Here is a 25,726-nt window from a genome sequence, read left to right as displayed (position 1 = left end):
AGGAATGGGATTTGGGAGTAGATATTCCACAGGGATGGGATTTGGGAGTGGATATTCCACAGGGATGAGATTTGGGAGTAGATATTCCACAGGGATGAGATTTGGGAGTGGATATTCCACAGGGGTGAGATTTGGGAGTGGATATTCCACAGGGATGGGATTTGGGAGTGGATATTCCACAGGAATGGGATTTGGGAGTGGATATTCCACAGGGATGAGATTAGAGGTGGATATTCCACAGAAATGGGATTTGGGGAGGATATTCCCACAGGAATGGGATTTGGGATGAATATTCTACAGGGGTGAGATTTCAGGTGGATATTCCAGTGGGAATAGGATTTGGGGTGGATATTCCACAGGGATGGGATTTGGGAATGGATATTCCAGCAGGAACGGGATTTGGGAGTGGATATTCCAAGGAAAAGGGGGATTCCTGTGCTAATAGAATGATTGTGTCCATTTTTCAGCTGGACACAGAATTTTGGGGCAGGGTGAGACGAGTAAATCCCAAAATCCCGGAATGGGGAAGTCTGGAAGCGCCCGTGGTGGCTCCTGAAGGCTGAAAATTGGAATTTTTATGGATACTGATGATTTTAATGGAAAATAAACACCGGGAGCTCCCGGGCCAAGCTCCGTGACTTCACACCAGGGCTCTGGCAAGGACACGGAAATCCCGAAAAACCCAAATCTCGTCATTCCAAGTGGGAAATGCTCCGTAAACAACGGATCCTGCTTGAGGGACAGGAAATAAAAACAACAATAAAGACAAGGATGGGCGGGACAGGCCTGATATCCACGGCAATCCCAGAAAAAAACACTCGGAACAATGGGAATTGCTCCCAGATGGATCCTTGGCTTCGGCTTCCAAAGGCACCGCCGGATCCTTGGCTGCGACTTCTGAAGGCGCCGGGGTTTTGCTGCCAAGCAAGGCCAGGCCTGTTTGAATCCCAAAAATCCAGTAAAACCCCTGAAAAGTCGAGCAAAATTCCCAAAATCCAACAAGATTCCCGAATCCAGGGGTTGGTGCTGGGGGAGGGATGGTCCCACGTGGAGTGGGGGGTAGAGGGTGGATTTAGGGGCGGATTTTGGAGCAGATCCCGAGGGTGGATTTGGAATTTGCTGCTCCCGTTCAGTGGGGACGGGAATTTCTGCATTTCAGGACACAAAGCTGAGGTTAAAGCCAAAGTTTCGGGGTCGGGAGGTGGCTCCAGGCTGGGATTTGGGATCTGGCGTTTGGGATGAGGGAGTTTTCCGGGTGGTGGGAGCAGAGCTCCGGGGAATTCCCGTCAGATTCCGCTGATTTTCCTCGCGGGTGCCAGGGAGGAGGCAAAGGAACTGCCCGGTTTGGGAACTGAATCTCTGATTTGAGATCTTCCTAAAAAAACCTGGAAAAACCTCTGGATTCAGGCGGCCAGGAGTTGAGAATGGAGCAGGGACCGGGACATTTCTCCAGAGTTCCAGTGAATCCATTCAGGAGCCAAATTTCCACAGCCCAAATGAGAACTTGGGAACCAATTCCACCCCAGATTGTCCCCAAATTTGTGGATTTCTTCTGAGTTTATCCGCTTGGGATTTTGTGTTCTCCTCACTCTGGGTGTGTGTTCATCCTCTGGAGGAATCCAGGGAAAACGACCCATGAGAACGGGAACATTCCATGAATCCGTGCACACGTCAGGAACCTCGTGGATTTTGCAAAGGAAAATAAAAATTCCCTGATTAAAACAAAACGCAGGAGGTGGAAGGGAATCCTCCGAACCCTGGGGGTGAAACCGGCTCTGGAGAATTCCCGAGCTCCCTCCAATCCTCGTTTTTGGGATGGAATCTATTCCCAGGGGGTGGGAATCACTTCAGGGTGGTCTCCCCTTTTCCAGAGCTCCATGGCGTTCCAGAGTCCATCCAAGAGGCGTCACCTTGGATTTCCAGGGAATCACAGGAATTCCTTGTGGTGGTTGAGGAACAGCAGCTAAAGCCCAGCTCAGCTCGGAGATCCTCTGGAGACCCTTCAGGAGATCCTCTGGAGACCCTTCAGGAGATCCTCTGGAGACCCTTCAGGAGATCCTCTGGAGACCCTTCAGGAGATCCTCTGGAGACCCTTCAGGAGATCCTCTGGAGACCCTTCAGGAGATCCTCTGGAGACCCTTCAGGAGATCCTCTGGAGACGCTTCAGGAGATCCTCTGGAGACCCTTCAGGAGTTCCTCTGGAGATCCTTGGGGAGATCCTTCAGGAGACCCTTCAGGAGATCTTTTGGAGACCCTTCAGGAGATCTTTTGGAGACCCTTCAGGAGACCCTTCAGGAGTTCCTCTGGAGATCCTTGGGGAGATCCTTCAGGAGACCCTTCAGGAGATCTTTTGGAGACCCTTCAGGAGATCCTTGGGGAGATCCTTTGGAGATCCCTGAAGACGCTTCAGGAGGTCATTTGGGAGACCCTTCAGGAGATCCCTCGGGAATCTCCGCTCCGATGAGCGGGTTCGGAGCGACAGCAGGAGACCAGGAGCAGCAGATGTGGACACCAGAGATGATCCAAGGCCATGCAGGAACTCCTGGATCTGCGCCATGTCCGACAATTCCCCATGGAGCTGGAAAAAGCCATTTTGGGATTCAAGATCCCCCTGGATATCCAACAGGGAGAAGGAAATGAAGGACGGGAGGAGGAAAGCGCAGGATGGGGTTGTTTTCCATGGGGTGGGATGCACCAAGAGATCCTCTGGAGGTTCTCCTGCCTCGCAGACAGCACGGAAACGCCGGCCAGCATTGGAATTCCGGAGAAAAACCCGGCTTTGTCCCATTCCTGCCTCCCTTCCATCTCCAACCAGGCAGCGAAAACATTCCTGGTGCCCGGCCCCACAAGGGAACACACGGAACCGATCCCAAGGGCGAGAGACGGGAAAACAGCGTGGGACACGAGCAGGGCGGTGACGCCGAGGGGACATCCCTAGGTCGGGGTGTTGGAGTAGAAGCTGAAGCTCTCGGAGACCGTCTTGGAATCGCTGCGGGAGGAACCGTTGGAGGTGACGTCCAGGGAGAGGCGCTCGGCCCGGCCCGGCTCGTCCGGCTCCTCGTCGGCCGCGCCCAGCGCCGAGGCCACGGTGGCGGTGTCGGTGCGGCTGAGCTTGGACACGGAGCCGTGCGTGTGCAGGAAACGCGCCGAGCGCAGCTCCAGCCCCTCGTAGTCGCCGGCGCTGACGCACGGGCACCAGCGGAAGGCGTGCTTGAATCCCAGCCGGAATCTGCCGTGGGAGCGGAGAGACGCGGAACGGGCCGAGGGAGTGGGGGAGAACGTGGAATTCCAGAGAAAAACCCAGAATTCCAGAGAAAAAGATGGGTGGGGAAAGACAAGGAGGTGAACAAAGGGATGGGATGGAGAAGAACAATGGGATGGGATGGAGAACAATAGGATGGGATGGAGAACAGTGGGATGGGATGGAGGAACAGTGGGATGGGATGGAGAACAATGGGATGGGATGGAGAGGAACAATGGGATGGGATGGAGAACAATGGGATGGGATGGAGAACAATGGGATGGGATGGAGAACAATGGGATGGGATGGAGAACAATGGGATGGGATGGAGAACAATGGGATGGGATGGAGAACAATGGGATGGGATGGATGTGGTCACAGGAATGGGATGGAAATGACGACAGGGATGGAATTGAGATGGCCACAGGAATGGGATGGAAGTGACCACAAGAATGGGATGGAAGTGACCACAAGAATGGGATGGAAGTGACCACAGGAATGGGATGGAGATGGTCACAGGGATGGGATGGAGATGGTCACAGGGATGGGATGGACGTGGCCAAAGGAAGGAGGAGATAAAGCTGAGCTTTTCTAAACATGACAAAATTGCGATCTTTCACCAAGGGGAGGAGAAACCCACTGTGAAGTGAAAAACCCACGGAGAAGCAGAAAATCCCCAGAGAAATGGGAAACCCTGGAGAAACGGGAAACCCCTGGAGAAATGGGAAATCCCACCAAGAACTGGAAAACCCCCTGTGAACCCCACTGGGAGCTGGCCTTGTTTTGGTTGATGTTCACCCTCCAAACCCACGGGAATTAAGAAACACTCCAGGTGACAACTGGAAGTGGCAGAGGACACTCCCAAACCAAAGAACCATCCCAAAAAACCCTCTCCATCCTCTCCGGGATCCCACCGGGGCTCACCTGTCGTTGAGGCAGCAGTAGATGATGGGGTTGTACATGGTGGAGCTCATGGCCAACCACATGACGGCCAGGTAGAGCTGCTGGATGGACCTTCTCAGGTACCACTCGGGCCTCAGGTACTGCAGCGTGAAGTACACGTGGTAGGGCAACCAGCAGAGCGCGAAGGTGCACACCACCACGATCATCATCTTCACCACCTGCCACGGGCGACAGCGTCCGGCGGCCGTTCCGGCCTCTGGAATGGCCATTCCCACCGGGAATGCGCCGTCGGCGTCTCGGTTTGGTGTGGAGGAGATGTCCACAGGACTCTGCTCCATCTTCAACCCCTCTGGGTATTCCAAACTTTTTGGCCTTGGAGACCTTCCCAACTGGGAACATCTCAATTTCTTGTGGAGAATGTGTCCTAAGCCCATCTGGACCCTCTGGAATGGCCATTCCCACCGGGAACGCGTGGTCGGCATCTCAGTTGGGCCACAAGGAGGTCCAGAGGACTCTGCTCCATCTTCTACCCCACCTTTGGACCTTCCAAACTTTTTAACCTTGGATACCTTCCCAACCGGGAACATCTCAATTTCTTGTGGAGAAGGTGTCCTAAGCCCATCTGGACCCTCTGGAATGGCCGTGGATTATGGATCCAGCCATGCCCGGAATTCCTCACCTTGTGCTTGGCCATGACCTTTGCATGGTTGGGATTGGCCGGGAATCCTTGGATCCCGGAATTCCCGGAATTCCTCACCTTGTGGAGATTGGCCAGGAATCCTTGGATCCCGGAATTCCCGGAATTCCTCACCTTGTGGAGATTGGCCAGGAGCTCTGGATCCAGCCCCTCCCAGAATTCCTCACCTTGTGGAGACTGGGCAGGAATCCTTGGATCCCGGAATTCCCGGAATTCCTCACCTTGTGGAGATTGGCCAGGAATCCTTGGATCCCGGAATTCCTCACCTTGTGGAGACTGGCTGGGAATCCTTGGATCCCAGAATTCCTCACCTTGTGGAGACTGGCTGGGAATCCTTGGATCCCAGAATTCCTCACCTTGTGGAGACTGGCTGGGAATCCTCGGATCCCGGAATTCCCGGAATTCCTCACCTTGTGGAGACCGGCCAGGAGCTCTGGATCCCGGAATTCCCGGAATTCCTCACCTTGTGGAGACTGGCCGGGAATCCTCGGATCCCAGAATTCCCGGAATTCCTCACCTTGTGGAGATTGGCCAGGAGCTCTGGATCCAGCCCCTCCCAGAATTCCTCACCTTGTGGAGACTGGCCGGGAATCCTTGGATCCCGGAATTCCTGGAATTCCTCACCTTGTGGAGACTGGCCGGGAATCCTTGGATCCCGGAATTCCTGGAATTCCTCACCTTGTGGAGATTGGCTGGGAATCCTTGGATCCCAGAATTCCTCACCTTGTGGAGACTGGGCGGGAATCCTTGGATCCCGGAATTCCTGGAATTCCTCACCTTGTGGAGACTGGCTGGGAATCCTTGGATCCCAGAATTCCTCACCTTGTGGAGACTGGCCGGGAATCCTCGGATCCCGGAATTCCCGGAATTCCTCACCTTGTGGAGACCGGCCAGGAGCTCTGGATCCCGGAATTCCCGGAATTCCTCACCTTCCTCTTGGCCGACACCTGCTCGTGGTAGCGGTCGGAGGAGTCTCCGGGGATGGCGCTGGCCCAGAGCGTGCGGCCGACGGCGGCGTAGGCGCAGCCGATCACCAGCAGCGGCAGCAGGTACAGCAGCACCGTCATGGAAAAGTGGTACCTGGAAAAAAAACCGGGATAATCCCACTGGATCCGGTGTTGGGAATGCCGTGGGAGCGTTGGGAATGCCATGGGAGCACTGGGAATGCCATGGGAGCACTGGGAATGCCATGGGAGCACTGGGAATGCTCTGGGAACACTGGGAATGCTCTGGGAGCACTGGGAATGTCATGGGAGCGCTGGGAATGTCATGGGAGCGCTGGGAATGCCGTGGGAACACCGGGAATGCCGTGGGAACACTGGGAATGCCATGGGAGCACTGGGAATGTCATGGGAGCACTGGGAATGCCGTGGGAGCACTGGGAATGTCATGGGAGCACTGGGAATGCCATGGGAGCACTGGGAATGTCATGGGAGCACTGGGAATGTCATGGGAGCACTGGGAATGCCATGGGAGCACTGGGAATGTCATGGGAGCACTGGGAATGTCATGGGAGCACTGGGAATGTCATGGGAGCACTGGGAATGTCATGGGAGCACTGGGAATGCTCTGGGAGCACTGGGAATGCCATGGGAGCACTGGGAATGCTGTGGGAACACTGGGAATGCCATGGGAGCACTGGGAATGCTGTGGGAACACTGGGAATGCCGTGGGAGCACTGGGAATGCCGTGGGAGCACTGGGAATGTCGTGGGAGCACTGGGGAATGCCATGGGAGCACTGGGAATGTCATGGGAACACTGGGAATGCCATGGGAGCACTGGGAATGCCATGGGAGCACTGGGAATGCCATGGGAACACTGGGAATGCCGTGGGAGCGTTGGGAATGCCATGGGAGCACTGGGAATGCTCTGGGAACACTGGGAATGCTCTGGGAGCGCTGGGAATGTCATGGGAGCGCTGGGAATGCCATGGGAGCACTGGGAATGTCATGGGAGCACTGGGAATGCCATGGGAACACTGGGAATGCCATGGGAACACTGGGAATGCCATGGGAGCACTGGGAATGCCATGGGAACACTGGGAATGCTCTGGGAACACTGGGAATGTCATGGGAACACTGGGAATGCTCTGGGAACACTGGGAATGTCATGGGAACACTGGGAATGCTCTGGGAACACTGGGAATGTCATGGGAGCACTGGGAATGCCATGGGAACACTGGGAATGTCATGGGAGCACTGGGAATGCCGTGGGAGCACTGGGAATGTCATGGGAGCACTGGGAATGTCATGGGGGCACTGGGAATGCTCTGGGAGCACTGGGAATGCTCTGGGAACACTGGGAATGCTCTGGGAACACCAGGAATGCTGTGGGAACACCGGGAATGCTGTGGGAACACCGGGAATGCTGTGGGAACACTGGGAATGCTGTGGGAACACTGGGAATGCCGTGGGAGCACTGGGAATGCTCTGGGAGCACTGGGAATGCCGTGGGAACACTGGGAATGCCGTGGGAACACCAGGAATGCTGTGGGAACACCGGGAATGCTGTGGGAACACTGGGAATGCTCTGGGAACACCAGGAATGCTGTGGGAACACCGGGAATGCTGTGGGAACACTGGGAATGCCGTGGGAGTGCCAGGAATGCCATGGAAGCATTGGGAATGCTGTTGGAAGCAGTGGGAATGCTGTGGGAACACCGGGAATGCTCTGGGAATTCCGGGAATGCCGTGGATCAGCGAGAACTTCTGTTAAAGAGGAGTTGCTTTAAAAGGAAATCCAAGAATTCCGGGTTTAACCACAGGAGCCGATGGAGGCTCCGACCTTGCAGGAAATCCTGGAAAAATCCTCTCTTCCCTAAAAACTGATCCCACAAACGTGGCCGGTGCCAGCTTGGAAAACTTCCCAAATCCTGGAATTTTATTCCCAAGGCTTTGGGGCCTCCGGGTGAATTTTCTGGGCTCCAATCCCAGCTCCTGCATCTTCCCAAGGATTTGGACTCGAATCCACCTTGGATTGAATCCCAGCTCCAGAGGGTGAGGAATTCTCCGGGAATTCTCCCACAGGGAACGGGGCCGGCCCAGGCCCCGCTGCTGCTCGCCACCGGAATCTGATTTTCCCGGCCCTAATTCCATTTGGGATGAGCTTTGCGGGGCTGGATTGCGTTTGGCTCATTCCGGAGGCGTCTCGGCGGCTCCAGAGGAGGATTTTGTTGTGGTTCCCATGGAATTCCAGATCCTCGGAGCGCCGCAGGAACGTCTGGAGGAGCCGCGGGATAACGTCAGCAGCGCAGAGCCTCAATTCCAGAGGGGTCTGGGCTCCGGGAGCCGTTCCAGAAGGATCCGGGAATTCTTTTGGGATGCCGGGGCTGGAAGAGCAGCGGGATTTTTCCGCCCACAGGATTCCCGGGATCGGAGCGCTCGGGGAAATTCGGGAATTGCGGCTGGAAGGTTTTTAGGATCGGGCGTGGGATGGAGGATCCCGTGGGAATCGCGGGAGGACGGAGCCGCCGCCTCCGTTTCCCTGGCAAATCCCGGGAATTCCGGCATGGAAGGGGCTCTGAATTCCCGGAGGATCCGGGGGTGGATCCTCCCTCCCCTCAAAATCCCAAGCTGATGGAATTCATGATCCCTTTGGGAATCCTGATCGAATCCGGATTGAATCCTGCGGAATTCTCGGCTCCGACCGAAATCAGGGATATTTTCCAGGGAAAAACCAGCCCTGGTACCCTCGGCACGCCGGGATTGTTCTCCCCAGAGGTTTTCCAAAGGAATTCCCTCCCAGAAGTGTTGGAATTCTCCTGTTTTCCCTGGTTTTTTTCCACCTGTTTTCCCCGGGAACTGGAAAAATGACGGAATTTTTTCCACCCAGCGCCACAAACGGAGCAGCTGCCACCGGAGCGTTCCCAGAATAACCGCTCCGAGGCCACGGAGCGGGGAAAAAGCCGGAATGACGCCTCTGGAATGACCCAAACACCTGTCCCGAGTTATTTAGGGCAGGAAAATCCCATCCCGGATTCCGAGTTCCTCCCAATCCCCAAATTCTTTGGGATTCGCCCATCCCCGAAGCTGCCATGGATCTCCTTTCCCAGTTTTCCCAGAAAAACGCGGGGTGCGGATCCTGATGGATTCAACGGCGGCGTTTCCCTTTGGGATCGGCCGTTGGAAAAGCTCCGTCCCGATCAGCGGCTGCCTCGTTTCGGGCTGGGAATCATTTCCCACCGTTTTCCTTCCGTTTTCCTTCCATTTTCCTTCCATTTCCCACAATTTCCCACCATTTTCCTTCCATTTCCTGGATTTCCCTTGGATTTTCTTCTGGATTTCCCCCAGATTTCCCCGAGATTTCCCCCGGATTTCCCTTGAATTTTCCCTTGGATTTTCCCCCAGATTTCCCCCGGATTTCCCCCGGATTTCCCTTGGATTTTCCTTCAGATTTCCCTCAGATTTTCCCTGGATTTTCCCTGGATTTTCCCTGGATTTTCCCTGGATTTTCCCTGGATTTTCCCTGGATTTTCCCTGGATTTCTCCCAGATTTCCCTCAGATTTCCCCCGGATTTCCCCCATGTTTCCCCCGCATTTCCCCTGGATTTTCCCTGGATTTCTCCTGGATTTCCCTCGGATTTCCCTCGGATTTCCCTCGGATTTCCCTCAGATTTCCCTCAGATTTCCCTCAGATTTCCCTCAGATTTTCCCTCGGATTTTCCCTGGATTTCCCTCAGATTTCTCCTGGATTTCCCTTGGATTTTCCTTCAGATTTCCCTCAGATTTTCCCTGGATTTTCCCTGGATTTCCCTCAGATTTTCTTCCAGATTTTCCCCCGGATTTCCCTCAGATTTTCCCTCAGATTTTCCCTCAGATTTCCCCCAGATTTTCCCTGGATTTTCCCTGGATTTCCCTCAGATTCCCTCAGATTTCCCTCGGATTTTCCCTCGGATTTCCCCCAGATTTCCCCCAGATTTCCCTCGGATTTCCCTCGGATTTCCCCCAGATTTCCCCCAGATTTCCCTTGGATTTCCCTCGGATTTCCCTCGGATTTCCCCCCGATTTCCCCCCGATTTCCCCCAGATTTCCCCCAGATTTCCCTTGGATTTTCCCTCAGATTTTCCCCCAGATTTTCCCTGGATTTTCCCTGGATTTCCCTCGGATTTTCCCTCGGATTTCCCCCAGATTTCCCTCGAATTTCCCCCAGATTTCCGCGTTCCCACTCACGTTTTTCCGGACACGGCTCCTCCGGGCTCCGGCCACTCCACGAGGCAGACGGATCTTCCCGGGAGCTCGGCGGTGACGGAGAAATATCCCTGCGGAGCGGCGAGCAGCAGCGCCAGGAGCCAGATCAGCCCCACCAGAGCCTTGGTGGCCGCGGCCGAGAGGCGAGGCCGGAGCGGGTGGATGATGGCCACGTACCTGTGCGGGAACAGCGGGAATGGGGCAGAATTCCCGGGATTCCGGTTCTGGGAACAGTGGGAATGGGCTGGAATTCCCAGGATGTGGGAATGGCGGGAATGGGCCAGAATTCCTGGGATTCCGGCTCTGGGAACAGCGGGAATGGGCCAGAATTCCCGGGATTCTGGTTCTGGCAACAGCGGGAATGGGCTGGGATTCCCGGGATTCCGGTTCTGGGAACAGCGGGAATGGGCTGGAATTCCCAGGATGTGGGAATGGCGGGAATGGGCCAGAATTCCTGGGATTCCGGTTCTGGGAACAGCGGGAATGGGCTGGAATTCCTGGGATTCTGGCTCTGGGAACAGCGGGAATGGGCCGGAATTCCAGTTCTGGGAACAGCGGGAATGGGCTGAGATTCCCTGGATTCCGGTTCTGGGAACAGCGGGAATGGGCCGGAATTCCCGGGATTCTGGCTCTGGGAACAGCGGGAATGGGCCGGAATTCCTGGGATTCTGGCTCTGGGAACAGCGGGAATGGGGCAGAATTCCCAGGATTCCGGTTCTGGGAACAGCGGGAATGGGCCGGAATTCCCAGGATTCTGGCTCTGGGAACAGCGGGAATGGGCTGGAATTCCCAGGATGTGGGAATGGCGGGAATGGGCCAGAATTCCTGGGATTCTGGCTCTGGGAACAGCGGGAATGGGCCGGAATTCCCTGGATTCCGGTTCTGGGAACAGCGGGAATGGGCTGAGATTCCCTGGATTCCGGTTCTGGGAACAGCGGGAATGGGGCAGAATTCCCAGGATTCTGGCTCTGGGAACAGCGGGAATGGGCCGGAATTCCCTGGATTCCGGTTCTGGGAACAGCGGGAATGGGCTGGAATTCCCGGGATGTGGGAATGGCGGGAATGGACCGGAATTCCCTGGATTCCGGTTCTGGGAACAGCGGGAATGGGCCAGAATTCCCAGGATTCTGGCTCTGGGAACAGCGGGAATGGGCTGGAACTCCCAGGATGTGGGAATGGCGGGAATGGGCCAGAATTCCTGGGATTCCGGTTCTGGGAACAGCGGGAATGGGCTGGAATTCCTGGGATTCTGGTTCTGGGAACAGCAGGAATGGGCTGGAATTCCTGGGATTCCAGCTCTGGGAACAGCGGGAATGGCTGGGATTCCCAGCATGTTGGGAATGGTGGGAATGGGGCCGGAAAATCCCGGGATTTCCTTTGGGAACGGCGTGAATCAGGCCGGAAAATCCCGGTGTTCCAGCTCTGGGAACAGCGGGAATCGAGGCTGGAAAATCCCAGGGTTTCATTGGGGAACAGCAGGAACGGGGCCAGAAATGTGGGAATAGTAGGAATGGGGCTGGAAAATCCCAGGATTTCAGCTCTGGGAACAGCGGGAATGGGGCTGGAAAATTCCAGAATGTAAGAACAGCATCCTCTAATTCCCTCTCCAGGGAAAACACGGAGTGAGCTGGAAAAATATTCCCGATATCCCGCTGCTCTGGCCAGCCTGGGACTTCAGCTTCCCGATTTTCCTGCTGAAATCCTGGGATTTGGGGGGAATTTCCACAGGGACGAGTGCAGGATTGGGATTTTTCCCTCGGGAATAATTTCGGGAGCTGTGCTGAGGGAGGGAGGTTTGGAGATCCCGATTTTCCCCTCTGGAAATTCCCTGGTAAATTGATGGATCTCGGAGCGCCCGGGATAATTGGATAATCCAATTGGAACGTTAAAAAGGGAATGTTTATATTTAAGAAATTTCCATAATAAACGGAGGAGATCCCAGTGGGATTCCCGCTGGAATTTTTAATGAGCAGCTTTTCTGGGAATTGCAGGAGGTTATTCCCACTCCAAAGCATTTTCCAGCTGCTTTCAACAGGAGCTCCACGGAAAATCGGGAATTTCTTTTGTGTCCCGCATCCCAAACTCCGCCCGGGCCCCCGGATTTGGATTTTGGCTCCGTTAACTCCGAGTTTTGGGATCGGAGAGGGGATTTTTCCCTGATTCTGCCCCCCTGGGTATTTATCCCCACGGGAATTCCTGCTCCATCGATTTCCAGGGGATGCTCCGGAGGAAATCCCGGATTTATCCAGGGGCTGCTCCGTGAAATCCCAGTTTAGGGAAGGCCAGGGCTGGGATTTGGTTTTGGAAATCAGCCTGGGCACCGCTGCTTTTCCTGGAAAATCGCGGGGGGAAATGGATTTCCCGCCTTTTTCCCGTGTGAACCCATTCCCAAGAAAAGCCGGGAAGAGCCGTTGGAAGCGCCCTGGCACCAGCACATCCCAAAGGACAGGGCCGGGATTTGGGAGCCCAGGGAGCTGCCGGGCCCTGAATCCTTTGGGATTTTCCTGCGGCCCCAGCGTGCCGGCCCCGATCCCAAATTTCCTGCCATTGTCCGGAGTATTCGGAACAACTTCCGGCTGTTTTTCCTTCGTGCCCAGAGCCGGAGCGGCTCCAGGGAAAGGAGGGGATGGGGGGAAATCCCAGCAAAAATCCCGCACGAATCCGCGGTGGATCCCGCAAAAAAATTCCGCCGGGGGATTCCCGGAGGAGCCGCGGATTCCCGGGAATGTCCCAAGGCTGGGAAGGAACTGGATGGGATGTGAGGTCCTTCCCAACCCCACCCATCCCAGGATTCCCAGGTTCCATGGATCAATCCCCGCTTGCTCCCTGCTGGCTTTTCCAAGTTTTTCCGTATCCCGGGAATTGCGGGAGAGGAGTTGGGGAGGAACCCGCTGCTCCCAAACCTCCCCCGGATCCCATCGCTGCCGGAGTTTGGGGAACGCCAGGCTCCTTCCAGGGGATTCCCTGGGTTTGGTTTTGGAAATTGGGAATTCCAGCCTGGCCCTGCTGCTCCCAATCCCGGTGCTGCTCCTTCCCAATCCTGATCCCGATCCCGGCTCTCCCCAATCCTGATCCCAATCCTGGCTCTGCTCATTCCCAATCCCGATCCCAGCTCTGCCCATTCCCAATCTCGATCCCGACTCTCCCCAATCCCAATCCCAATCCCAATCCCGGCTCTCTCCAATCCCGATCCCAATCCCGATCCCGATCCCGGCTCTCCCCAATCCTGATCCCAATCCTGGCTCTGCTCATTCCCAATCTCAATCCCGACTCTCCCCAATCCCAATCCCAATCCCAATCCCGGCTCTCTCCAATCCCGATCCCAATCCTGATCCCAATCCCGGCTCTCCCCAATCCCAATCCTGGCTCTCCCCAATCCGAATCCCAGCTCTGCCCATTCCCAATCCCGATCCCAGCTCTGCCCAATCCCAATCCCGGCTCTGCCCATTCCCAATCCCAATCCCGGCTCTGCCCATTCCCAATCCCGATCCCGACTCTCCCCAATCCCAATCCTGGCTCTCTCCAATCCCGATCCCAATCCCGATCCCAATCCCGGCTCTCCCCAATCCCAATCCTGGCTCTGCTCATTCCCAATCCCGATCCCAGCTCTGCCCGTTCCCAATCCCAATCCTGGCTCTGCTCATTCCCAATCCCGATCCCGATCCCGGCTCTCCCCAATCCCGATCCCAGCTCTGCCCATTCCCAATCCCAATCCCAGCTCTCCCTAATCCCAATCCCGATCCCGACTCTCCCCAATCCCAATCCTGGGTCTGCCCAATCCTGATCCCAGCTCTCCCCGATCCCAGCTCTGCCCATTCCCAATCCCGATCCCAGCTCTCCCCAATCCCAGGGATCCTTCTGCTGCCGGCCGGGAGCGATTCCTCCCTTCCAGGCTCCCGGAACAAATCCCAGAATCCCAGGCTCCGGCCTCTCCCACTGGATCCACCCCTGGAATCCGGGTGGGATTTCCCGGGGACACCCCCAAGCCGGGATGCTGCTCCCAGCCTGAGCCGTTCCTCAGCCATTCCCAACCCAGCCCAAATCCATGGAATGGCTCCGGGCACGGCGGCTCCGGCTCGGCGTTGTGAGGTGAGGCCGTTTTGTGCCTGAATTCCCGAACGAGGGAAGGGAAAAGGGAAAAGGGAAGGGAAGGATCCAAAGGCACCTCCAGCACCAATCCCGGAGCCTTTCCCGAGCTCCCAGCGCTCCCAAAGAATTCCCAAAGCCACCTGCAGCCGGGGCTGGGCTATTTTTAGCACCCAAACGAGCTTTGTGTTAATTGCGGTGGAACAGACAGAGCAAAAAAAAAGATTGGGGATGTGGGATTGGGGGATTGGGATTGGGGGAATCTGGGATTTGGGGATCTGGGATTGGAGATCTGGGATTGGGGATCGGGGATTGGGGGGATGGGATCTGGGATTGGGGGAATCTGGGATTGGGGGGTCTGGGATTGGAGATCTGGGATTGGGGATTTGAGGGATCTGGGATTTGGGATCGGGGATTGGGGGGATCTGGGATTTGGGGGTCTGGGATTGGGGATCTGGGATTGGGGATCTGGGATTGGGGGAATCTGGGATTTGGGGATCTGGGATTTGGGGGTCTGGGATTGGGGATCTGGGATTGGGGATTTGAGGGATCTGGGATTTGGGGGATATGGGATTTGGGGGATCTGGGATTGAGGATCTGGGATTGAGGATCTGGGATTTGGAGATCTGGGATTGGGGACTCTGGGATTTGGGGATCTGGGATTGGGGATCTGGGATTGGGGATTTGAGGGATCTGGGATTTGAGGGATCTGGGATTGAGGATCTGGGATTGAGGATCTGGGATTGAGGATCTGGGATTGAGGATCTGGGATTTGGAGATCTGGGATTGGGGACTCTGGGATTTGGGGATCTGGGATTTGGGGATTGGAGATCTGGGATTTGGGGGATCTGGGATTTGGGGGATCTGGGATTGGAGATCTGGGATTGGGGACACTGGGATTTGGGGGTCTGGGAGCTGGGCAGGAGTGACCCGGTCATTGCCCTGTCCCTGGGCTCTGGCCAGAGCTGACCACTGACCCCTGACCTGTCCCTGGGCTCCGGCCACTGCTGACCCCTGACCAGTGACCCCTGACCTGTCCTTGAGCTCCAACCACTGCTGACCCCTGACCACTGACCGCTGACCCCTGACCCATGACCTGTCCTTGAGCTCCAACCACTGCTGACCCCTGACCCATGACCTGTCCTTGAGCTCCAACCACTGCTGACCCCTGCCCCCTGACCTGTCCTTGGGCTCCGGCCACTGCTGACCACTGCCCCCTGACCTGTCCTTGGGCTCCAACCACTGCTGACCCCTGACCACTGACCTGTCCTTGAGCTCCAACCACTGCTGACCCCTGCCCCCTGCCCCCTGACCTGTCCTTGGGCTCCAACCACTGCTGACCCCTGACCACTGACCCCTGACCTGTCCTTGGGCTCCAACCACTGCTGACCCCTGACCACTGACCACTGACCACTGACCCCTGCCCCCTGACCTGTCCTTGGGCTCCAACCACTGCTGACCCCTGACCACTGACCACTGACCGCTGACCCCTGACCCATGACCTGTCCTTGAGCTCCAACCACTGCTGACCCCTGACCACTGACCCCTGACCTGTCCCTGGGCTCCGGCCACTGCTCACCCCTGACCACTGACCTGTCCCCAGGCTCTGGCCAGAGCTGCCCCCTGCCCCCTGACCTGTCCAGCGCGATGGCCGTCATGGAGTAGATGCTGGCGAAGACGGCGGCGATGGGGAAGAAGTTGTGGAAGCGGCAGTAGGCGTGGCCGAAGTACCACTCGTTGTGCACGGCGTAGCTGAAGTTCACCACGGTGTTGAGCGCGGCCATGGAGGCCTCGGCGAAGGCCAGGTTCACCAGCAGGTAATTGGTGACCGTGCGCATCCTCTTGTGGGCCAGCACGATCCACATCACCACGGCGTTGCCCACCACGGCCACCACCACGATGAGGGCGTAGGCCGCGGCCCACAGGGCCACCTGCCACGGCGCCTGCACGAACGGGTTGGCCCACGACTCGTTCTGGGAGGCGTTGAGGTGCTCCAGCTCTGCCGACAGCGCCGGAGATTCGTCCATGGCCCCGGGGATTGGGGTGCGGGGTCTTCCTGGACCAGCCGCTTTGGGGTCTGGGGTCCTCCTGGCCCAGCTGTTTTGGGGTCTGGGGTTCTTCTGGCCCAGCTGTTTTGGGGTCTGGGGTTCTTCTGGCCCAGCTGTTTTGGGGTGCGGGGTCTTCCTGGACCAGCTGCTTCAAGGTCTGAGATCCTCCTGGCCCAGCTGTTTTGGGGTCTGGGGTCCTCCTGGCCCAGCTGTTTTGGGGTCTGGGGTCCTCCTGGCCCAGCTGTTTTGGGGTCTGGGGTCCTCCTGGCCCAGCTGTTTTGGGGTCTGGGGTCCTCCTGGACCAGCTGTTTTGGGGTCTGGGGTTCTTCTGGCCCAGCTGTTTTGGGGTGCGGGGTCTTCCCACTCCAGCTGCTTCAGGGTCTGAGATCCTCCCAGCCCAGCTGTTTTGGGGTGTGGGGTCCTCCTGGCCCAGCTGTTTTAGGGTGCAGGACCTGCCTGGTTTAGGGTGCAGGAGGATCAGTGCAGAGGCAGTTTTGGGGTGCAGAGGCAGTTTTGGGGTGCAGAGGCAGTTTTGGGGTGCAGAGGCAGTTTTGGGGTGCAGAGCCAGTTTTGGGTGCAGAGACCTCCTGGCTCAGCCACTTTGGGCTGCGTGGCTGCTTCAGGGCATGGGCACCTCCCAGTCTGGGGACAGCGGGTTTGGGGTGCAGGACCCGGTTCGGGGTTCGGGTCCCTCCCGGTTCGGGGTTCGGGTCCCTCCCGGTTCGGGGTTCGGGTCCCTCCCGGTTCGGGGTTTGGATTTCCCGGTTCGGGGTTCGGGTCCCTCCCGGTTCGGGGTGCGGATTCCTCCCGGTTCGGGGTGCGGATTCCTCCCGGTTCGGGGTGCGGATTCCTCCCGGTTCGGGGTGCGGATTCCTCCCGGTTCGGGGTGCGGATTCCTCCCGGTTCGGGGTTTGGATTCCTCCCGGTTCGGGGTTCGGGTCCCTCCCGGTTCGGGGTTTGGATTCCTCCCGGTTCGGGGTTTGGATTCCTCCCGGTTCGGGGTTTGGATTCCTCCTGGTTCAGGGTTCGGATCCCTCCCGGTTCGGGGTGCGGGTCCCTCCCGGTGCCGGTGCAGCGCAGCAGGTGCGGATCCCTCCCGGTTCGGGATTCAGGCGCTCCGGGGAGCAGCAGGCTCGGGATGCGGCTCCTCTCGGTACCTGATGCAGCCGGTTCGGGATGCGGATTCCCGGTTCGGGATGCGGATTCCCGGTTCGGGATGCGAATTCCCCGGTTCGGGATGCGAATTCCCGGTTCAGGATGAGGTTCAGGATACGAATTCCCGGTTCGGGATGCGGATGCCGCTCGGTTCAGGATGCGAATTCCCGGTTCAGGATGCTAATTCCCCGGTTCGGGATGCGGATCCCGCTCGGTTCGCTGTGCGGATTCCCGGTTCGGGATGCGAATTCCCGGTTCGGGATGCGAATTCCCGGTTCGGGATGCAGATTCCCGGTTCGGGATGCAGATTCCCGGTTCGGGATGCAGATTCCCGGTTCAGGATGCAGATTCCCGGTTCGGGATGCAGATTCCCGGTTCGGGATGCGAATTCCCGGTTCAGGATGCGGATCCCGCTCGGTTCGGGCTCGGGCGCAGCCGGTGCCGCGGACCCGACTGCGGCGGGCGAGGCGCGAGCGGAGCTTTTATGGGCGGCGCGGGCGGTGCCAGAACCGGGTGGGCAGAGCCGGCCCGGGGACAGCCCTCCCTCGGTCCCCCGGTCCCCTCCCCGACCCCCTGTCCCCTCCCCCGGTCCCCTTCCCGGTCCCCTCCCCGACCCCCGGTCCCCTCCCGGTCCCTTCCCCCGGCCCTCGGTCCCCTTCCCGGTCCCCCTGTCCCCTCCCCCGGTCCCCTCCCCGGTCCCCTCCCGGTCCCCCCGATCCCCTCCCCGACCCTCGGTCCCCTCCCCGGTCCCCTCCCGGTCCCCTCCCGGTCCCCCTGTCCCCTCCCCCGGTCCCCTCCCCGGTCCCCTCCCGGTCCCCCCGATCCCCTCCCCGACCCTCGGTCCCCTCCCCGGTCCCCCCTGTCCCCTCCCCGGTCCCTTCCCCCGACCCCCGCTCCCCTCCCCGACCCCCCATCCCCTCCCCGGTCCCCTCCCGGTCCCCCTGTCCCCTCCCCGGTCCCTTCCCCCGACCCCCGCTCCCCTCCCCGCTCCCGGGGGCTCCGCAGGCCCCGCCGCCGCCGCTGCCGGTTCCGAGCTCCCGCTGGAAGCGGCTCCTCCGCCTTTCCAGGCATTCCCGATTTTCCCTCCCCCAGCTCCCCAAATCTCCCCGTGCGCTTTTGGGGGGCCGAAAAGCAGCAGGAATTGAGAGATCCCGGGAACGGCAAAGCTCCGGGATTGTATCCATGATGAATTTATCCATCATTAATTTATCCATCATTTTATCCATCATTTTATCCATGATTAATTTATCCATCATTAATTTACCCATGATTTTACCCATGATTTTACCCATGATTTTATCCATGATTTTATCCATGATTAATTTATCCATGATTTTATCCATGATTAATTTATCCATGATTATTTTATCCATCATTTTATCCATCATTTTATTCATCATTTTATCCATTATTATTTTTTCCATCATTTTATCCATGATTATTTTATCCATGGTTAATTTATCCATCATTTTATCCATCATTTTATCCATGATTAATTTATCCATGATTAATTTATCCATGATTTTATCCATGATTTTACCCATGATTAATTTATCCATCATTTTATCCTTGATTTTACCCATGATTAATTTATCCATCATTTTATCCATGATGATTTTATCCATCATTTTACCCATGATTAATTTATCCATCATTTTATCCATGATGATTTTATCCATGATGATTTTATCCCCGGTTAATTCATCCCCGATTCATTTATCCCCGATTCATTTATCCCTGATTTTTATCTTTATTCCTCCCGAACATTCCCAGCCCCGGGATCGCTCCCAGCGCTTCCCATCCCCGGAGAACAAAGCAAACCTTGGATTCATTTCCCCATGGAAAAGCTCTTCCCACCCCTCCCCCTTCCCGGCTTCCTTCCTTCACCCATCCCGGAAAAAAAAAAAAAGGTCTGGAAATTAAATTCCTTCCACAAAAATTCCCTCTCCATGAAAACCCCTCCTCTCCCGGCGGCTGGAATTTAATTGAAGTGGGAGCAGGGAATTTTCCCGGTTCGTATCCAGGGATTTTTAAGCTGCCGGAACCATCCCGGCCCTGCTGCTCCAGCCGGGAATTCTGCCGGGAATTCTGCCGGGAGCGCCGCTTTTCCTGCAGGGATCGCCCTGGGAAGATCCCAAATCCCGGTTTTGCCGGGAAGAGGAGCCGCTCCAGGTAAATCCCGGAGGAATTGGGGATGGAAACTTCTGGAATTCTTCGCTGCCGGGTGGGTTGTTGAGGCCAGGCCGATCCCGAGGTTTATTCCAGGCGGGATCGCGGCGTTTCCAGGGGGATCCAGAGGGGTCCGGGCCGGGTCCCGAGGCTCGCGAGCCGCCCCATGGCAGCATTCCCAAAAAAACTGGGAATGCGGGGATGGGAGCCGGGAATGTGGGAATGGGGAATGTGGGAATGGGAAATGTGGGAATGGGAAATGTGGGAATGGGAGCTGGGAATGTGGGAATGTGGGCTGTGGGAATGGAACCGACCCCAAACCTGGATTTGGGATTGGGAACTGTCCCTAGGCCTGGATTTGGGATTGGGAGCCTCCCCCAAACTGGGATTTGGGATTGGGAACCGACCCCAAACCTGGATTTGGGATTGGGAACCGCCCCCAAACCGGGATTTGGGATTGGGAACCGACCCCAAACTGGGATTTGGGATTGGGAGCCACCTCCAAACCGGGATTTGGGATTGGGAACCGCCCCCAAACTGGGATTTGGGATTGGGAACCGCACCCAAACTGGGATTTGGGATTGGGAACCGACCCCAAACTGGGATTTGGGATTGGGAACCGACCCCAAACTGGGATTTGGGATTGGGAGCCGCCCCCAAACTGGGATTTGGGATTGGGAACCGCCCCCAAACTGGGATTTGGGATTGGGAACCACCCCCAAACTGGGATTTGGGATTGGGAGCCACCTCCAAACCGGGATTTGGGATTGGGAACTGTCCCCAAACTGGGATTTGGGATTGGGAACCGCCCCCAAACTCAGATTCGGGATTGGGAACCAACCCCAAACCGGGATTTGGGATTGGGAACCAACCCCAAACTGGGATTTGGGATTGGGAACCGCCCCCAAACTGGGATTTGGGATTGGGAACCACCCCCAAAACTGGATTTGGGATTGGGAACCGACCCCAAACCTGGATTTGGGATTGGGAACCGCCCCAAACTGGGATTTGGGATTGGGAACCGCCCCCAAACTCAGATTCGGGATTGGGAACCAACCCCAAACTGGGATTTGGGATTGGGAACCGCCCCCAAACCGGGATTTGGGATTGGGAACCGCCCCCAAACCGGGATTTGGGATTGGGAACCGACCCCAAACTGGGATTTGGGATTGGGAACCGACCCCAAACTGGGATTTGGGATTGGGAACTGTCCCCAAACTGGGATTTGGGATTGGGAACCGACCCCAAACTGGGATTTGGGATTGGGAACTGTCCCTAGGCCAGGATTTGGGATTGGGAACCGACCCCGAACTGGGATTTGGGATTGGGAACCGACCCCAAACTCAGATTTGGGATTGGGAACCGCCCCCAAACTGGGATTTGGGATTGGGAACTGTCCCTAGGCCTGGATTTGGGATTGGGAACCGCCCCCAAACCGGGATTTGGAGGTTTTGCAGCTTTTTTTTTTTTCCTTTTCCCTTTTCCTTTCCTCCCCTTTTCCCCCTTTCCTTTTCCCCTTCCCTCCCTTTTTTCCCCTTTTCCCATTCCCTTTTCCCCAATGATTCATTCCCGGCATCGATTCCCCGTTAATGATTAAATCCCAGAAATCCCAACCAATTCCAACCGGGAAAAAACCCCAAAACAACCCAGGAACGAACCCCGGGCTGCTCCCACCTCCCTCCCGCGGCGCCGAAGCCTCAAATCCTTTTCCAGTCGGGATTTTTTGGGATCAATGGGATAATCAATGGGATAATCAATGGGATAATCAATGGGATAATCAATGGGATAATCAATGGGATAATCAATGGGATAATCAATGGGATAATCAATGGGATAGTCAATGGGATAATCAATGGGATAGTCAATGGGATAATCAATGGGATAATCAATGGGATAATCAATGGGATAATCAATGGGATAATGGGATAATCAATGGGATAATCAATGGGATAATCAATGGGATAGTCAATGGGATAATCAATGGGATAATGGGATAATCAATGGGATAATCAATGGGATAATGGGATAATCAATGGGATAATCAATGGGATAGTCAATGGGATAGTCAATGGGATAATGGGATAATCAATGGGATAATCAATGGGATAATCAATGGGATAATCAATGGGATAATCAATGGGATAATCAATGGGATAATCAATGGGATAATCAATGGGATAATCAATGGGATAGTCAATGGGATAGTCAATGGGATAATCAATGGGATAATCAATGGGATAATCAATGGGATAATCAATGGGATAATCAATGGGATAATCAATGGGATAATCAATGGGATAATCAATGGGATAATCAATGGGATAATCAATGGGATAATCAATGGGATAATCAATGGGATAATGGGATAATCAATGGGATAATCAATGGGATAATCAATGGGATAATCAATGGGATAGTCAATGGGATAATCAATGGGATAATCAATGGGATAATCAATGGGATAATCAATGGGATAGTCAATGGGATAATCAATGGGATAGTCAATGGGATAATCAATGGGATAATGGGATAATCAATGGGATAATCAATGGGATAATCAATGGGATAATGGGATAATCAATGGGATAATCAATGGGATAATCAATGGGATAATCAATGGGATAATCAATGGGATAATCAATGGGATAATCAATGGGATAATGGGATAATCAATGGGATAATCAATGGGATAATCAATGGGATAATCAATGGGATAATCAATGGGATAATCAATGGGATAATGGGATAATCAATGGGATAATCAATGGGATAATCAATGGGATAATCAATGGGATAGTCAATGGGATAATCAATGGGATAATCAATGGGATAATCAATGGGATAATCAATGGGATAATCAATGGGATAGTCAATGGGATAGTCAATGGGATAATCAATGGGATAATGGGATAATCAATGGGATAATCAATGGGATAATCAATGGGATAATCAATGGGATAATCAATGGGATAATCAATGGGATAGTCAATGGGATAGTCAATGGGATAATCAATGGGATAATCAATGGGATAATCAATGGGATAGTCAATGGGATAATCAATGGGATAATCAATGGGATAATCAATGGGATAATCAATGGGATAATCAATGGGATAATCAATGGGATAATCAATGGGATAGTCAATGGGATAATCAATGGGATAATCAATGGGATAAATGGATCATTCCGGGTCGGTTTCTGCTCGTTCATCCCCGAGGGTGGAACGGGAGAATTTCCGCTGCCGGAATTTCTCCTTCTCTGGCAGGGAAAGGGAATTGGATTTTAATTCCTTGGGGGAAAAGAGGGGGAAAATAAAATAAAAATAAGAATAAAAATAGAAATAGAAATAAAAATAAGAATAGAAATAGAAATAGAAATAAAAATAAAAATTGAAATAAGAATAGAAATAGAAATAAAAATAAGAATAGAAATAGAAATAAAAATAAGAATAGAAATAGAAATAGAAATAGAAATAGAAATAGAAATAGAAATAAGAATAAAAATAGAAATAAAAATAAGAATAGAAATAGAAATAAAAATTGAAATAAAAATAGAAATAGCAATAAAAATAGAAATAAAAATAGAAATAAAAATAAAAATAAGAATAGAAATTAAAATAAAATAAAAATGGAACTAAAAATTAAAATAGAAATAGAAATAAAAATAAAATAGAAATAGAAATAAAAATAAAATAGAAATAGAAATAAAAATAAAATAGAAATACAAATACAAATAAAATAGAAATAGAAATACAAATAAAAATAGAAATAAAAGGGAATTTAAGGAGCTCTCGGTAAAGGGAATTTTACAGCTGGATGGATGGGAAGGGAGGTTAGAAAGGGAAAGTGGCCTGACCCAAAAAACCCCAAAAAAAACCCCAAAAAAACCCAAAAAATCCCAAAAAATCCCCAAAATCTCCCAAAATCCCCAAATCCCCCCAAAATCCCAACCCACCCCTGCTCTGTCCCACCCCAGCTCAGCACAAACCTCTCCAGCCTTTCCCATCCGGATCCGCCTGGATGGAAACATAAAAAAAAAACCAGGAAAAAAAATAAAAATAAAAATAATCCCAGGAAAAATCAAAATATCCCAAAACCCGAGGGAATCCAAAAGAATTCCAGAGGCAGAGGAAGCGCGGGGCGATGCCTCACCTCCATCCCGTGAAATCCCGGGATAAAAATTCCCTTTTCCCTCCATCCCGGCAGGAATTTCCATCCCCGGGAGCATTGGAAGGGTTAAATCTGCTGCTCCCGCCTGGCGGAAATCGGCCAAGTTCAAATTCCCGGCGTGAATTCCAACCGGGAATGAGCCGGGAAGAGCGGCCGGGATGGCCCGGACCTGCCGCGATTCCCATTTTTATTATTACGGCATCAAATTCGCGCTCTCCGCCTACTCCACGCTCTTCTCGGTACGTTCTTTTCCCAGATTTTCCCCATTTTTCCCCATTTTTCCCCATTTTCCCCCATTTTTTCCCCATTTTCCCCGATTTCCCCCCCATTTTTCCCCGGTTTTTTCCCCATTTTCCCCCCAATTTTTCCCCCCCATTTTCCCCTTTTTTCCCCGATTTTCCCCATTTTATCCCAATTTTCCCCCAATTTTTCCCCATTTTCACCCATTTTTCCCTGATTTTTCCCTGATTTCCCCCCATTTTTCCCCATTTCCCCCCATTTTTCCCCATTTTTCCCCGATTTTCCCCCGATTTCCCCCCATTTCCCCCCATTTTTCCCCCCTTTTTCCCCATTTTTCCCCATTTCCCCCCCCTTTTTCCCCTTTTTCCCCCCATTTCCCCCCATTTTCCCCCCATTTTTCCCCATTTTTTTCCCCCATTTTATTTCAATTTTTCCCTCATTTTATTTCAATTTTTCCCCCAATTTTCCCCCATTTTTTCCCCCAATTTTCCCCATTTTTCCCCATTTTTCCCCCATTTTTTCCCCCATTTTTTCCCCAATTTTTCCCCATTTTTCCCCCATTTTTTCCCCATTTTTCCCCATTTTTTCCCCCATTTTATTTCAATTTTTTCCCCAATTTTTCCCCAATTCTCCCCCAATTTTCCCCCAATTTTCTCCCATTTTTTCCCCATTTTCACCCAATTTTCCCTGATTTTTCCCCATTTTTCCCCATTTTCCCCCATTTTTTCCCGCGTTTCTCCAGGTTTTCCCGCTTTTCTCCATGTTTTTCCCACTTTTTCCCGCTGTTTCCCCCCTTCCCTGGGATTGGATTCGTCTCTCCCAGCTCCTTTTTGGCTTTTCCATGTCCAAATTTCCCCTTCCCCAAATCCCAAATCCTTGAGGAAAACTCGCGGTTCCCACCGGGGCGATTTTGGGGCAAAAAATCCGATTTTTGGGAGCTTTTCCAAGCTCACCCCTTCCCAAAAAAAAAGGCGAAATTCCATTTTTTTCCCCCACCGAGGGTGTTTTTATTGGGAAAAAAACCCCAAATAAAGCGATTTTCCTCACCTGGGAGGCGAAATCACCTGCGGGAATGAGGAGGGGAAAATCCGGGAATTCCGCCCGCTTTGGGATCTTTTATTTTTGGGTTGATTTTAGGGAATTCCGGATTTATTTCCAAATATTTCCTGCTGGGGGTGGAACAAGCGAGGGGCGGGGCCGATTTCCCAGGTGCGAGCGGTGATTCCTCTGCAGGAAATGATTTTAATTTCATTTTCATTTCATTTTAATTAAATTTTCATTAATTTTCATTAAATTTTCATAAAATTTTCATTCATTTTTTCATTAAATTTTCATTTATTTCGATTTATTTCGGAGACCTGAACGAGCTCGGCCCCGCTCTCGCTAAAAATCACCCCAAAAAATTGGATTTTTTTTTGGGAAAATCTCCCGGATTTTCCAGTCTCTCTCCCCTGGGAAAGCTCCGAGGTGTCCAGACCTCTCTGACATTCCCAGAAATCCCCAAAATTCCCGATTTTTTCCCGTGTTTCTGGCTCAGGTTGGCGATTTGGCTGCGATTCGTGCGACATTCCCAACAAATCCGGGAAAAATCCCAAGATTTGGGGCTCCCAAGAGGATTTTGGGGTGTTGAAGGAACCGGGAAAATCGGGATTTTCCTCCCCATTCCACTTTGGGAATCCTGGATGAACCCTGGGATAATTCCCAGATTTTTTTTTTTGGTGGGGGGAATTTTGGGAAAGCTCCAAAATCCAGCTCGGATTTATCCAAAAAAAACGGGAAAAAAACCCAATTTTGGATCCCTGGGATCTTCCCAGGCGGGAATTCCGCTCC

The 25,726-nt window shown here is 53.7% G+C and overlaps 2 protein-coding genes and 1 long non-coding RNA gene across 4 annotated transcripts in view; 1 reads left to right on the top strand and 2 right to left on the bottom strand.

Annotated features, from left to right (window-relative positions):
* Nucleotides 1–2,885: 2,885 nt before the first annotated feature.
* On the bottom strand, nucleotides 2,886–16,141 carry TACR1 (tachykinin receptor 1). Its single transcript, XM_005532978.2, has 5 exons — nucleotides 15,750–16,141; nucleotides 10,011–10,205; nucleotides 5,771–5,921; nucleotides 4,166–4,362; nucleotides 2,886–3,229 (listed from the first exon to the last, which is right to left on the bottom strand). Exons 1-5 carry the CDS (start codon nucleotides 16,139–16,141, stop codon nucleotides 2,935–2,937), a joined length of 1,230 nt encoding a protein of 409 aa, XP_005533035.1. The 3' UTR covers nucleotides 2,886–2,934.
* Nucleotides 15,813–25,726, top strand: part of LOC102104492 (tetraspanin-15-like) — a 32,929-nt gene continuing 23,015 nt past the window's right edge. The window contains exons 1-3 of one of the 2 annotated variants that reach the window (XM_088068455.1): nucleotides 15,813–15,931; nucleotides 19,091–19,489; nucleotides 23,693–23,895. In XM_088068455.1, the coding sequence (XP_087924581.1) occupies nucleotides 23,815–23,895 (81 nt within the window). In that variant the 5' untranslated portion in view covers nucleotides 15,813–15,931; nucleotides 19,091–19,489; nucleotides 23,693–23,814. Of the gene's footprint in view, nucleotides 15,932–18,776; nucleotides 19,490–23,692; nucleotides 23,896–25,726 lie in introns of those variants that run through there. The other variant, XM_005532979.3, reaches the window with a different exon arrangement.
* LOC148182436 (uncharacterized) lies at nucleotides 19,481–23,719 on the bottom strand. Its single transcript, XR_015774738.1, has 3 exons — nucleotides 23,639–23,719; nucleotides 23,475–23,502; nucleotides 19,481–19,673 (listed from the first exon to the last, which is right to left on the bottom strand). It is a non-coding gene; the product is annotated as an uncharacterized LOC148182436 (long non-coding RNA).

This window comes from Pseudopodoces humilis, chromosome 30 (assembly GCF_049639895.1).
Source record: "Pseudopodoces humilis isolate 2021_Gansu_Grassland_sample_001 chromosome 30, ASM4963989v1, whole genome shotgun sequence".
Taxonomy (NCBI): domain Eukaryota; kingdom Metazoa; phylum Chordata; class Aves; order Passeriformes; family Paridae; genus Pseudopodoces; species Pseudopodoces humilis.
This window is presented reverse-complemented; position numbering and strand designations above follow the sequence as displayed.